This window comes from Galeopterus variegatus, unplaced genomic scaffold (assembly GCF_000696425.1).
Source record: "Galeopterus variegatus unplaced genomic scaffold, G_variegatus-3.0.2 Scaffold4552, whole genome shotgun sequence".
NCBI lineage: Eukaryota > Metazoa > Chordata > Mammalia > Dermoptera > Cynocephalidae > Galeopterus > Galeopterus variegatus.
In genome coordinates this window covers 1,415-16,326 of record NW_007730663.1, presented here as the reverse complement: position 1 = coordinate 16,326, position 14,912 = coordinate 1,415, and the positions used below count along the sequence as shown (strand labels likewise).

The 14,912-nt window shown below is 51.6% G+C and overlaps 1 protein-coding gene across 3 annotated transcripts; it reads right to left on the bottom strand.

Annotated features, from left to right (window-relative positions):
* Positions 1–1,080: 1,080 nt before the first annotated feature.
* LOC103603333 (molybdenum cofactor biosynthesis protein 1) lies at positions 1,081–8,521 on the bottom strand. Of its 3 annotated transcripts, XM_008587824.1 has the most exons (7): positions 7,532–8,521; positions 7,084–7,195; positions 6,631–6,743; positions 6,040–6,150; positions 3,755–3,875; positions 3,201–3,248; positions 1,081–2,089 (listed from the first exon to the last, which is right to left on the bottom strand). In XM_008587824.1, the coding sequence occupies exons 1-7, from the start codon at positions 7,577–7,579 to the stop codon at positions 1,329–1,331; spliced, it is 1,314 nt and encodes a 437-aa protein (XP_008586046.1). In that variant the 5' UTR covers positions 7,580–8,521; the 3' UTR covers positions 1,081–1,328. The 3 variants fall into 3 exon arrangements, with proteins under 3 accessions (XP_008586046.1, XP_008586047.1, XP_008586048.1); XM_008587825.1 differs by lacking the exon at positions 3,201–3,248; XM_008587826.1 differs by lacking the exon at positions 7,084–7,195 and having other exon boundaries at positions 7,532–7,589.
* Positions 8,522–14,912: the final 6,391 nt, after the last annotated feature.

Sequence of the window (14,912 nt, the reverse complement as noted above, 5' to 3'; positions counted from 1 at the left end):
CCAGCTGAGAATGGACTGTTTACATTTTCAGGTCTTTTGCAAGCCATGTGACGTTATACTGGTACCTTGAAATTGGTCAAGATGGGAGTATTAATATGAAAGTTGTGTTTTCCAGGGAGCTGGTTGTTAAACAGTTGCCAGAACACCTCAGCACAGGGCAGAGGTGAGGCAGGCAAGGGGCACCACTGAGGACAGACCCAAAGAAGCCCATCCATATTAGAGAACCCGGCAGGCCAGGTCAGTGTTTGGGGATGTGAAAACCAGGAGCAACTAACTACTCTCCCCTGCTCTTTAGCAGCTGGTGATACAAGCAGTAAGCTTCAGACACCCCCACCTGACTTTGCCTTAGATGGTGCATTTCTATGTTTCCCAGTCCACTGTACACTCTCCCTTGGGGGGATATACAGAAAACATGTTCTTTAGGACTTTCCAGGGTCTCTGCTTCCCCCTTCTCCCTAGGGATATAGCAGCTCAGGGCCCTCTGCACAGACACAGTCCTCATTCTTGTATCTCCAAAGTTGGCATTGTGGCTTTATTTGTGCACTGTGAGGGTGAAGGCAATCTTCAGCAATATTCTTCCCCTGATATGTTCCAGAATAAAGAGGTGGGGGTGGAACAACAATCAGCAGTGCCGGATGTGGGATGTGTGGTCAGTCAGGAGTCCTGAGTCCACACATGGGTGTGTGTGTCCTGCTTAAGAGGAGGGGGTCGAGAAAAAGAAGTTGGCAGGACAGTGACTGAAGCCAAAAGCCTGCATATTTGATGGGACACAGGCTCAGGCAGAGGGATAGCTGGCTCTTGCAAAGGAGGGATGGCAGAGAAGCAAGGACAGGGCGGGGCTGCAGCTTCACAAACTTGTGAAAGCAAATCGGCTAGAAAGAAGTAGTGATACACTCTTTACACAAGCCTATGCTTTTCCCTCCTCAAAGTGGGTTCCTCTGCTTAATGAGCCCTTATTCTTTCCCTGGGGAAGTAGGAGAAGAGAAAACCCAAAATGAGAAGTAGAAGTTATGGGCTGGACTGTCTGAAACTGGTGGTCTGAAATAGTCCGCATGTAATACGAAGTGAGTTTTCAGTTATCCAGCATTGCTTGTTGCAACCCCCCCTGTGACAGTGTCCTGGAAGGCTTAAGGGCCTGCCAGTGTCCTCTGTGTATAAACAAAGCCCCACAGGTCATTAGAGATCTCTAGTAGAGTAGGCTAACCTCCAGTTCCTACTGGTGAAGGTAAACAGTGACCGCAATTAAAGAAATGTGACATCTTTCCCTCAGGCGAAACTACATCCCATCCCTAGACCTGGGGGCCCACGAGTGAGAGGGGCCAGGAGCTCTAAGCCCGACGGAAGTCTCCCCGCTGGCCCCCTGTCTTGCTAATGAGCTTGATGTCCCCCAACACGATGTCCCGGCTGACAGCCTTGCACATGTCGTACAGGGTGAGGGCAGCCACAGCAGCTGAGGTCAGGGCCTCCATCTCCACCCCGGTGGGGCCCCGAGCCCGGCAGGATGCCTGGATCACCACGGCATGGCGCGTGCTGTCCAGCTCCAGCTGCACCTGGATATGGCTCAGGGTCACGTGGTGGCAGAGAGGAATCAGTTGGCTGGTCAGCTTGGCTGCCTGGACTCCAGCCAGCTGGGCCACCACCAGCGCATCTCCCTTCTTTAGCTGGTTCTGCTGGATGAGCTTAAAGGCCACAGGCCCCAGGAGGACCAGGGCTGAGGCCACGGCCATCCGCTCTGTGTCTGGCTTCTTGCCCACATCTACCATAGCTGCTCGTCCTTCTGAGTCCAAATGGGTTAGTTGGTGTGAGGTTGGCAGGGATCCTGATGGGGCAGCAGGAGCCTGAGACACTGGGCTAAGGCACTTTGAGTTGGTTTCAGAATCCATGTGGGAACTGTAGTGTCTCTGAGGTGACCCTGACCCCAGCCACTGCTGGGCTAGGGGAGGGGTTTGGGAGACTCTGCATCCTTTCCACAAAGTCATCATCCAGCTGGAGAAACTCACTCTGGGTCTCAGACCCTGAACATCAAGGGGGTCCCAGGGGGCAAGGCTTGAATTAGCTGGTGGGGAATCTTGGAGCATCAAAAATAACTCTGGAAGGCAAAGAGGAAAGAGAGGAAAGACTAAGTCCAAAAGGTAGTTCTTTTTCCCGCCTCTTCTCCCCAGCACTCTCCCTACCCCACCTCGAGCGCCCTCTCTCACAATGGGGAGAGAGGAATGAAAAACAAAAAGCATAGTGAGACAAGGCAAAATGGAAGGGACACAGACAGAAGGTGACTATAATACAATTTGACAGCCCTTCTCACTAGGTAAAGCCCAGGGTGACAACCCCACCAGTTTCTGACTGTCATGAGATGGTCACATGGAGTTATTCCTGGCTCCCCTCCTCACAAAAACTGTCCTGTTTCCAAAGTTCTCTTAAGAAGCACCTAAGATCTGAAGCACGAAGGCTGTGGCCTAGATCAAATGATCTCTCAATGTCCCTTCATTTTCTTGTTAGAAAACTATAGCTAGTTCTCACCCTAAACTACCAATTACAGTTATTTTCATTTTCCCATTCTCTATGAACAGGTAATAGTAGTTGAGCTCTTGGTTAAAGTAGAGACCTTTTTCCTCAGCTCTAGAATCTTCCAGCTTGAATACAATTTCAGGCATCCCTCTTCCTGCAGTATGGACCATGCGTGTGTATCAGGAGGTCTGGGGTGGGATTCTCCATGTCTCATACATTCTCAGAGGGGGCTGGCTCTGCTGGTCCATGGGCCACCCTTTGTGTAATAAAAGCCTGCAGAGCTCCCAAGGCTCTCTGGCCCATTTGAATCTACCTGTCAGTTTCTGCACATTTGGGATGTGCTTGACTTGAGAGACATTATTTAAGTAGGCTAAATATTTCCCATAGTATCTTGTCTGTAAACTCAATTCTTAGGGAACTAACTTAGTGATCATTAAATCTGGAGGATCCCCTGCCCCAATTCCTGGGGAGAAAGAATGATCACTTTTGTGGCATGTATAGTGAGGGGGAGCATGGACAGGGAAGAGGAGAAACAGGAAAGGCTTGAAGGAGTAAGACAAAGAGGGGACAGAAGAAAAATAAGCAGGAGAACATCAGGATGAAATGCAGGAGCTGGCGTGCCTGTGGCAGGGGCCCCACCCTGTGGCATCCCCACATGACAAGGGTGAGTGGTTACGTACTGCTGGGTCACCCACCGATGAGGATCATGGGCCGGTTCTTCATCTGGGAAATACTGAACATACCTGAGGAGAGGGGAGAGTGCAGAGGGAGAAGAGAGCAGGGAAGGGGGAGGCAGAGGGTGGGGTGAGGAGACTTGAGTACTCCGGCAGCTCCCGGGCACACACACTCCAGTATCTACACGCAGACAAAAAGCCCCACATGTACACCACGGGGTCACCGTGACAGAGCTGAGAATAGTCTGGGATGCCCAGGACCCTGCCCTCCCTAACAGAAGGCAGTGTGTGGGATGAGAGACAATCAATGGGGACCCTCTCCCCTTGCCCTCTATAACAGCCCAAGAGAACTGAGGTTCCTTCTCCTGTGCAGCCTCTGCTATGCCAACTTCCCGAAGCAGGAGAACCATCACTGCACACCAAGTGCAGAGGCCCAACAGGAGGCATGGGGATGACACTGAATCCCGCCCACTTCTGCCCAGGCATTCTGTTGTCCTGTCCCCCATTACTCCGACCTCCCTCCTGCTGACAGCGGCCACTCACCACCAGCTTGGCCTCCCCACTCATGCCCTTACCTGCATGCTGCCGCTTCTTCCTGCCTACGGCCGCCCCGATGATTCTCAGCAGCTCCTCCTCGGAGGCCCCTGCCCGCAGGTGATCCCGTAGAGACACCTCTGAGTTCCCAAAGAGACAGACCTGCACAGGGGTGAGGACAACATGTCTCTCTCATCCCTGAGCCTTGGCCTCCCAGCCTCTGAGCAGCCAGCCCCCATCCCTTGAGTCCCCCCAGGGCTGAGCACCCGTACCCAGGCCTCCCACAGCAGGATGCCTGGCCGTGAGGGACAGAAGAGCTGGATGGAGGAGTCAGAGAGGCTAGAAAGGCAAGAAGCAAAATCAGGCTTCCCAAAGCCTGTATCTAACTTAACGGTCATATTTTCTTCAGTGTACTTTAAAAAATTAAATAGATGCCAATAGAGATAGCACATAAGAATCCAGATCTCTACCTTCTCCAGAGACATTCGATGGAATGCCCTCTTTATTGCCATGAGAATGGCCCCAATCAGTTGGAGCTGAGTCCCAACAGTCCCCCCGAGACACGGCACACACATCTTATTTCACCTGAGTCCCCTCCTGGTCCCTTCACTCATGGACATTACCTGCCTGCCCCTCATCTATGTGAGTCTCTGACCCCTGCTTGGTACTTGACAGCTGAGGGCTGGTGGAGGTGGCATCCTGAAATCATTCAAACTTGATTCAATGCTCCACAGCTCCTATGAGGGGCTGGGTGCTATGGGGGGCTCAGAGACGATAAGGCAGTCCCAGAAATTGAGATACCTGCCATCCTTTCATAGAAACATATAAAGGAATCTACTAAGTGCCAGCTCTGCACAAGGCACTGCGGACACAGACAAGAGAATGTTTGAGAAGCCCGCAAGGACAGAGACTGCTAGAGAAGATGAGATAGCAGTGAAATCTAAGATCGAAGGTATAACTGTTTCACAGTGCTGGCTATTCCTCATGCTTCCCCACCAGGTCCGCCCTTCTCTGCAACTAGTTCACAGGTTCCCCCTGTGCACTTGGCCTGTGGGCTCCCCTCCAGCTGGCTTCTGCCTGGGAGATCAGAGGGTGACTGGAAAGAAAAGTCCCTGGTCCCTCCCTGCTTCCCTCCACACCTTTCCTCCAAGGCTCTGGCCCACACTGGCCCCAGTGACATCACTTCCTCCCGTCCCCTTCCTGTCTGTGGGAACAGCTATTTGCTGCTTCCTATCCAGAATGCCTCAACATCCCTTATTGGTTCCCTTGACTCTATACACTGTAAGCAGCCTCTTCATTACATTCTCTTCAGAATCCACCTTCCAATTCCTGCTGGGACCCTATCTGATACAGATACCACATACAGTACAAGCCAATTCTATTTTTCCAGCCCAGAAAAAACCCCAGTCTTCCCAGCAACCTGCTGAACTGTTCCTTTTGGATGTCAAACTGGATGCATCTAAACCCCATCACTCTCCCTCCCCTAATCCTGAACAGGCCCCAAGACCATCAGCTACCTTGATGCCTTCCCCTCCTCCTTCTACACACATTACCAAGCTCTTTGACTCTCCCTTCCTACCTTTACCTTACCTAAAACACAGATGGGGGATTACGTCTCCCTCTTGCTCAGAACCCTTGCATGGCACCCTACAATCAATAGAACACATTCAGAACCAAAGCCCTCTACAATGTGGTCTCCCTCTGTCTGTCTTTAATCTGCCCTAGATAAATCAGTATGAACCTCATATCTGCATCCTCCCTCCTCACTTCTCCTACCCCTGCCACTCTTCAAGGCTTGCCCAGGGCCACTGTGCTCCTTTTCAAGGGCCACCATGCTCACTGCCTGTCCAGCAGGCATTTGACAAAGAATCACGTGCTGCCACACATCACCTGTTTGGTCTTGCCAGTGAGTTTTTACGGCCCTAAAGAAAAGGGGCCATCTCCCATAATGTTGAATGCATAGGACCTGCTTCTGAGATATGAGCATGGATGCTGGTTTTGGGGCCAGCCATGGTGGGGGCCAGGCTAAGTGCACATAGACCCTCAATCCACCCCTCTGGTAGCACTGAGTGCTGAAAAGACCTTCCAATAAACCAGAAGCCACTTCAGGGACCCAAAGAAACAAGCAAGGAAGGAATGAGGGTAGCAGTGCCACAGGGACCACAGGCTCACTTTCATCTGCTGCTCCCACGATGCCCCACACCTGACACTGCTGCACCAACCTTCCCGGCAGCCCTGCTATTTCCTCTCCAATCAAGGAGCACAGGTGGGAGGAGAGATGATAACTCAGAGGTGGTAAGGGACCTTGTGGTGGGGGGACACTCACCTTGAGGTTCCCATCGGCTGTGATTCGCAGCCGGTTGCAGGTCCCACAGAAATGCTCGGACATGGATGTGATGAAGCTGATCTGGCCTTGGAAGCCAGGGATTTTAAAGGCCTGGAAATGGGGGAGAGAAAGAAAGGCAGTAGAGGGATGCGGACAGCTCCTGAGCCCAGGCTCTCACTCCCTACACCAGAACCCCACTCCTCGCCGTCGCCAAGGAGCCTGAGGGAAGGGCGCACCTAAGGCTGCGCAGACTCTGGGACAACAGATGGCCCATTTTCTGCCTGTGCCTGGCTTGCCCTAGGGTAAACCTGCTCAGGACGCAGAGACCTGGGGCAGCACAGCCAGAGTAGAGCAGGATGAGCCCTCCCTGCACCACCTACCGGCGCTGTCCTCCAATAAGTTTCTTATCCCCTGATCTGCATAGCCCCAGCCGGGCCTGCTTCTTCATCCGTGACACAGGAGGGTGGCTGTGACAGCACTGTGGTACTTCCTGCTTATTGCACCACCCCCCATCACTGCACTCTGACCTCCATTCAGCCCCCGCTCTCTATCCTAGAGTGGAGGCCCAGCCCTGCCCTCCTGCTCCCTAACCTTGGCTGTGCTGGATTCCTCCTCTGGCAGCTTCTCTAGCTCCGGCCACTGCTGCTGGATTGTGTCCAGCATCTCCTTGTAGCTGACCATCTTCCTGAAGTTCCACTTGTTGCCTGTATATGAGTTGGGGGAGGCAGGAGGAGCTACTGAATCACAAGGTGGAAGGGGCCTGGGCATCTTCAAGTTCATCCTCCCCCACAGCATTTATCAGTTCTCCAGACTCTTAGACTGGAGGACAGGGGCCCTGCCTAAAACAGGTAGCTGAAATCTTCCATACCCAACCCTGAGAAGCCCAGTGCCCTATTAAGACCCCGGGCCCAGCACCTGCCCAGGCCCCTCCCAACATCCCTGGGGTCAACAGTACCTGCAGCATCACCAGGCCTTGCCCACCCACTCAACCCACAGGCCCAGCCTCCTATCCTCTCCCACCCTACTCCGCGTCCTGTCACTGACCATCAAAGGGCATGTACTCTATGAAGCGCACATCCAGGGGCAGCCCCTCAGTCAAGGCCACAAAGTCCAGGAGTTCGTCCTCGTTCAGGCCTCGCATCACCACACAGTTCACCTGGCCAGGAGATAATGGGACCATGAAGGCCGCCCCCTGAATTCTTTGGGGGTCTTACAACTACCAAAGACCCTCCAATGAGGGACCCATTCCTTGCTTCTCCCCACCCAGGTCTCCTTAAGTTGGGAGATTCCATGGGATCGCTGATTTTCTCCCTTCTGTCTTGGGGAGGGGGGTAGGGCTGGATGTAGCAGGGAAAGAAATGCAAGGAGGTACACTGCAGCAGGCCTTGGCTGGGGATGCAGCAGCTGCAGCTGTCCAGCGGGCCAGCGGCTGGGGGGAAGGCCAAGCCAGTGTGGAGGAGGAGTCGGCAGCAGTGGCATGGCATGTCCTCACCTTCACAGGGCTGTAGCCCAGCTCGATGGCCTTGTGGATGCCCTCCATGACCTTGTGGAAGCCTGTGGGAGGGAGAGAGAAACAAGGATCCAGGAACTTCCTCCCTTCCCCTGTACCCACACCCCCACAGGGAAGCACCAGAGCTCAAAGAGCCTCAGAGACAACCTAGTCCGTGGGTCAGTAAACTTTCCTGTAACAGGCCAGAGAGTAAATACTTTAGGTTCTGCAGGCCAAGAAGCAAAACTTAAGGTACTATGTAGGTATATGCCACAAAGTGGTTTTTGACTAAATTCAAAATATAATAACTGACTATAGTTTTTTGTAATGCAGGTCTATAAATGGAATAAAGAATGAAATTTTTTTTGCAGGGATAATATTTTGCTTAATTAGGGTTGACAGTTATTGTTCCCTATCATTAGCTGATATTAATTGATGTTATCTGTAAAATACATTCTTAGCTCAAAGTCTGTAAAAAAATAAAAAACCAAAAAAACCCAAACAAACAAAAAAAAAACAGGAAGGGGACTAGATCTGGTCCATGGGCGATATTGTGCCGACCCCTGATCTAGCTGAACTCTCTCACAGTCTAGATGAGAAAACAGGCCCAGAGAGGGGCAGGGGCAGTGCCCTGCTCAAGGCTTCACACTCCCTCGTTTGGCTCACAGGTTTTCCAGCTCCCTTGTGCTTTCTCAACAGCCCGTTGTTTATTCACTTGACATATACTCTCTGAGCACCTACTACACATGGTGCTGTTCCAGGGCAGGTAAGTGATTATTATGAGTGCTGTTCTCACCTCTCTCTGCAGTTAACCCACAGTAAACGCGATCTCAGGCTGGCTTCTCCTCATCCTTCCCTAGCCCCCAGCCTGCACAGCCTGAGTGGTGGCTGTGATTCACAGCTGGGAGATCGCCCTGAGGGAGGGGGCCTGGTGGTGGCCTCCGTGGTCTCCTTGCAGCATTTTAGATTGCCCAGGGAGAAAGGGCAAAGGGAGCAATGTGCGGCTTTCATACAAAATGCTGCTCGAATAACCTACACCTAGAAGTTTTCTTCTCTGTAGCACTCCCCTCCAAAGGCAGGTGGCGGACACAGGAGTATGAAGGGGAGGGGAGATCTGAGGCTGGGATACACTGTCTCCAATCCGAATGCCGGGAAAGGAGAGAAGAGAAGGGAGGACATGTATGTGAGGGGTAGATTGCACCAACACACCTTCTCCTTTACCATCTCAAAGCCTTGGCAGGGTCTCTACTCACGTTCCTCCTCAGAGGAAGTTCCTTTGATCTCTCCCTGTTCCTCAAGGCCAGTATAAAGGCCTCCTCTATGAAGCCCTCCCTCTTCTCTACTACTAGGAATTCTCTCTCCCTCCCTGTAGCACTTTAATCCATACCACAAGACAAGCAAAGGTTGTCTCATGGGATTATATCTTTTGGCCCTTAGTAGCCTGTAAGGCCAGGCAACGTCTTCTATGTCTTCTGTCCCCTCCACAGCTCCTAGAGCAGCCCTTTATAGAGGGGGAGACTCTGTGAGTGCTTCCTCGGCACATGGAAGGATATAAGAAGGAGTAACACACCAGGGAAAGGGAGGAAAGAGGACGTGGGGCAGGGGGGCTGATTTTGAACCTATTTATAAAGAAGGAGCAGGAGAGCTGGATCTCCCTGGCATCCTTCTGATCCTCTAGAGACCTCAGTAATGTGCCACCCCCACTCCCCAAAATCAAAGCATATCCACCCCTGAAAAACCTTTGCCCAGTATGAGGCCCATGGCCCAAGAGAATCCGGGCACTGGCCTAATGAGCCGCAGAGCTCGAGGCTGTCTCTACCTGTCTTCCTCGGCCCTTCCCCAAGAGGCCATGCGAGAGGAAGGGGTGGATGTATTTGCAGCAGAAGTGAAGGGGAGGAGCTTATATCCACCTTGGCAAAGGGCCATGGGAGACTGCATGGGGACCCCACCTGGCAGTGCACATGCTGACCTTGGCATCTCAGGGAGGCCGTTTCCACTCTGGACTGTCCCACATTTCTTCAGAGCTCATTGGAGGGTGATCAACTTGGCCCAGTTTGCCAAGGACTTTCTTGGTTTTAAAACTGAAAGTCCTTCATTCTGGACACCCCCTCAGTCCTGAGCAAACTGGGGGTGGGGTGGGGGGTGACTTGTCACTCTAGTTCATTAGCATCTTATTAGGTCGTATGAGAACCCTTTTTGGCCACACCCCATCATGGCGCTGCCTACCCTTCTCTTCCACCTTTTCCTTCCCACCGGCGCCACAATACCTTCCCACTGGTGCGAAGCGTGCGCCAATCAGCACAGGCTCCCTGCTCCTGGCCCCTTAGCAACATAATCCATCCAATCCCCAAATGCCCCGTGTCACCTGTAAACCTATCAACTCTCTTCTAACCCTATAAAACAGATGTACTAGCTAAATAAAATCGGAACTTCTCCAGCGAGCTGCCTTGCGTTTGTGTCTCATCCTTTCATTGGTGCTGAAACCCAGGAGGTGGGATTGTCCACTGTGGGCCCCATCTCCATCTCAACCAAGGCGGCTCACCCTCATCCACCTTTTCAGGTGCTGGCTCTTCGCACTCACCACTGCTTCCACCCTTGGGTAAGTCTCCCTTATAGGGCTGCCACCCTCTTCTGGGCTACAGCGGAGCAGTTATCAACCAACAAGGCTCCGACACCCCTAAGAGATGTAAAGTTACACCCCATTAAGACCTTTACAGTCGTGGTGGACCCTCCGGCTATCCACTCCCTTACACCAGCTCCAGGAGCCTTTGAGCATGAGGGTTCAGGGTGGAGGCTCCTTTCTGCTTCTCTCTCTCTCTCTCTGGACGTTAAAACAGGTTACAAAAATCCTAGTACTAGATTCCTCGTGGCCTCCAGCACTGTGCCTCCTGGGAGCTTGAAGTGTGGGTGATGACCCTCACTCTCCTCCTAATCCAGTTCCTATAGAACCTCCGTGGCTCACAAACTCCTCGGGAGATGCCTCCTGGATTTTGCTGACCCACTTCCAGCCCGGGGATTCATTTCCTTGTTTTCTCTTTTTCTCTTCCTCTTGATTTCCTCATCTCTGTCCACTTCACAATGGGAGCCTCGTCATCCCTTCCGGAAACCTTGCCCCTCAAATGCTTACTCAGAAATCTTACTGTACTCTCCCTTACACCAGATATTAAGCCAAAGCTCTTGATCAGATTTTGCACTCAAGATTGGCCCCAGTACCCCCGGACAACCAAAACCATTGGCCTTTTGAGGGATCCCTAGACCCAGACCTCCTTTGCGATCTTTTTAACTATTGCCAGCGCCTCAAAAAGTGGAAAGAGATCCCCTATGTCGAGGCCTTTTGCCTCCTCAGACAAAATCCCCATCTTTGTTCTTCATGCTCTCCTTCCCAAGTCCTCCTGGCCTGTAAGTCTCCACCCCTTCTTGACCCTCCTACTTTCGATCCTGCAGACGAACCACCCACATACCGCCCGCCTCCCTCCGCTCCCACTTCCCCCTCCGCCTCAGTTTCCTCTCTGCCATCTTCCATTTCAGCTTCCCCTTCCACTCCAATTTCACAGCTGCCCCCCGTTTCCCCTCCTCCCGCAAAACCTTTCAGTCCTCCACGGACTAGATCACAGGGGCACTCTCCGGTCCCTCCCACTATTGCACTGCTTTGAGAGGTGGCTGGCCCAGAAGGGGTAATCAGAGTTCATGTACCTTTTTCCATCTCTGATCTCACACAATTAGAGAAGAATCTGGGCTCCTTTACCACTGACCCCACCACCTATGTTACGGAGTTTCAGTGGATCCTGCAGGCTTACAGTCTCACACACCATGACATATACATGTTGATAGCTAACACTCTCCTTCCTGAGGAGCGAAAGCGTGTATGGGAATTGGCCTGAGCCCATGCAGACGAAACACACAGGACTAATCCTAACCACCCTACAGGTCCCAATGCAGTTCCAGAACAGGATCCCCAATGGGATTATAACACCCCTATTGGCATAAATTCCCATGATGTTTTTGCTTCCTGCCTTGTAGCTGGCCTCAAACGGGCTGCTCGAAAAGTTGTACATTTCCAAAAGGTGCAGGAAGTAATACCGAAAAAGGAAGAAACCCCTTTGAATTTTTAGACAGGTTAACCAAGGCCCTTCAACAATATACCAATCTAGACCCAGAAACCCCAGATGGTTGTCATGTTTTAATGACCTATTTCCTAGCCCAGAGCTACCCCAACATTAGGGCTAAATTAAAAAAGCTAGAGCAGGGGCCCGCTACTCCTCAGACTGAAATTCTTACGGTGGCTTTTAAGGTTTCTCATAATAGAGAGGAGGAAAAGGAACACCATAAGAAGAGAGTTGATCAGGCAAATTTTCAGATGCTTGCACAAATAATCCAAGGAGAGCCGCAACCCAGGTGCCCACAAACCCATAAGCCACCCCCTGGAACCTGCTTTAAATGTGGAAAAGAGGGACATTGGGCAAAAGCCTGCCCCTCTCCTCGGCCTCCAACCACTCCCTGTCCCAAATGCCACAAAAGTGGCCATTGGGGATCTGACTGCCCTGCCACCCGAAGGGGAGAGGGGCCAATCACCCCACAATCTATGCCCAACCTGCTCGGACTAGCAGGAGAAGATTGATGGGGCTTGGGTCTCTGTTCCCAACCATGACCATCATGACACAGGAACCCAGGGTGTGGCTTGTGGTGGATGGGTGCCCCATTTCCTTCCTCTTAGACACCGGAGTCACTTTTTCAGTCCTGAGGGAGTTCTGGGGCCCAACTACACCTTCTACCTCTCCTACTGTCAGGATAGGAGGTAAACAGATTTTCCCTCGTAAAACCCCCCTATTAACATGCACAATGCAAGATGTTTCCACACCCTTCTCACACTCCTTCCTTGTCATGTCCCGATGTTCCATCCCTCTACTGGGAAGAGATATTCTCTCCCTTCTCAGGGTTACGATGAGCATCACCTCCCATGCCTCGCCTACCAGTCTTTTATAGCACTCCTGGCCAACGACTCGGACTCACGGCCTCCTTTTCCAACATTAACTGAGCCTGTCAACACAGTTGTCTGGGACATGTCAAGCCCCTCCACTGCAAAGTGTTCTCCAGTACACATTAGGCTTAAGGACCCCACTAAGTTTACCTCTAGCGCCAAGCTCCCAAGATATTTTTGCTTTCACTTGGACTGATCCTCACTCCCGACACTCCTGACAACTTACCTGGACTGTTCTCCCACAGGGATTTCGGGACAGTCCTCACATCTTTGGCCAGGTTTTAGCCCAGGATCTCACTGATTTTTATGCCAACCACCCCGATTCCACGCTTCTTCAGTATGTAGATGACCTTCTCTTGTGCAGCCCCTCGTGGGAGCAATCTCAAACAGATACCGCTCACCTATTAAATCACTTAGCTAATAAAGGATGTCGGGTCTCCCCACATAAAGCCCAAATTTCCCAGTCAACAGTAACCTACCTCGGCTTTCTCCTTTCCCCAGGAAAAAAGTCAATTATGCTTAACAGAAAACAACTTCTCATGGACCTTCCCATCCCCCAAACAAAGGCTGAAATATTGTCATTTTTGGGATTAGCTGGATACTTCAGAGCCTGGGTCTCAAATTATTCCCTTCTGGCCAGACCTCCGTATAACCTAACTAAGGGTCCCCCTGATGAACCCCTACTCTCCTCCCCCTGCCATCCCTTTTTAAAATTGCGACAGACCCTTGTACAGGCGCCGGCACTCCATCTCCCTGATCTCTCTAAACCTTTCTTCTTGTATGTCCATGAGAAGGGCAGACAGGCACTCGGGGTGTTGGGACAAAATTATGGATCCACCTTTGCTCCCATAGCATACCTTTCTAAGCAGTTAGATCCCACCGTCCATGGATGGGCACCCTGCATAAGGGGCCTAGCCACCGGACAGCTCTTTCAAAAGGAGGCATACAAATTAACTTTTGGGCCCCATTAACTATCCTTTCCCCCACCACTTAAAGGATCTCCTGACATACAAGGGACTTCAATCCCTCCCTCCATCCAGGGTTTTGTCCCTTCTCACCTCCTTCCTCGAAAACCCTGACATCACCTTTCTTCCATGCCCCCCCCCCTTAAATCCTGCCACTTTACTTCCCGTACCTTGTCCTTAAGGTATAGGCACCCCTTCCCATGATGGACTGGAGGCCCTAGAAAACTTCCTGCCCTGTCACTCCTCTATTTCAGAAGGACCTCTCTCTCATCCCGATTACATTTGGTTTATGGACGGTAGTTCTTTCAGACAGGACTCTGCCCGTTATGCAGGATATGCCGGAACCTCTCTCACCGACATCATAGAAGCCAAACCCCTACCCCCAGGCACTACCAACCAACAGGCTGAGCTTATAGCAGTTACAAGAGCCTGTATTTTAGCCCACGGTAAATCCCTCACGCTTTACACTGACTCCAAATGTGTTTTCCACATCCTGTTGTCCCATGCTGCTGTGTGGAGGGAACGGGGCCTACTCAGCACAAAAGGAAACTCAGTCACTAACTCATCCCTTATCACCAAACTTATAGAGGCCTCTCATCTGCCCGTCAGGCTAGGGGTAGTTCACTGCAAGTCTCATCAGAAAGACAACTCCCCTATCATGCAGGGCAATTCCAGGGCCAACGCAGCTGCACGAACAGCGGCCATGAATCCCGAACATAAACCTGCTCACCTTTTAGCCGCCCTCACTGACATACCCCCCCCGCGGACAATACGGCCCTGTTCCAGCTTCTACATGCTCTCTTCCACACTAGCCCCCAAACTTTAACAATCTTTTTACCAACTTTCTTTATGCTCACCCCTTTAGATAAAGCCCTTAATTTCTCTTACTTGTAAAGTCTGCCAGCGCACTAACCCCAACTCTCCTTTAAAACCTAAACCTTTCCCCGCCCACCAGGCCAGAGGTCACACACCTGCAGCTGATTGGCAGGTGGATGTCACTAACATGCCGCCTGTACGACGCACCAGATATCTCCTAGTGTTCATAGATACCTTCTCTGGATGGTAGAGGCCTTCCCCACATCTAATACAAGGGCTATTACAGTGGCGTCCATCCTTCTCTCTCAGATTGTCCCTAGGTTTGGAATGCCCACTTCATTACAGTCAGACAATGGTCCTGAGTTTATCTTTCAGATTACCCAGAAAGTTTCCCAAGCTCTCTCTGTTCAGTGGCACTTACACTGTCCCTATCGTCCCCAGGCTTCCAGAAAGGTAGAGAGATCCAAAAGAACTCTGAAAAATATTTTAACAAAATTATCCTTAGAACTACACCTGGACTGGGTTCAGCTACTCCCGTTGGCCTTACTCAGGATAAAGGCTCTTCCAAAAAACCCCTCTCTGTTGTCTCCTTTTGAAATAATGTACGGGCGTCCCCTCTTACCTC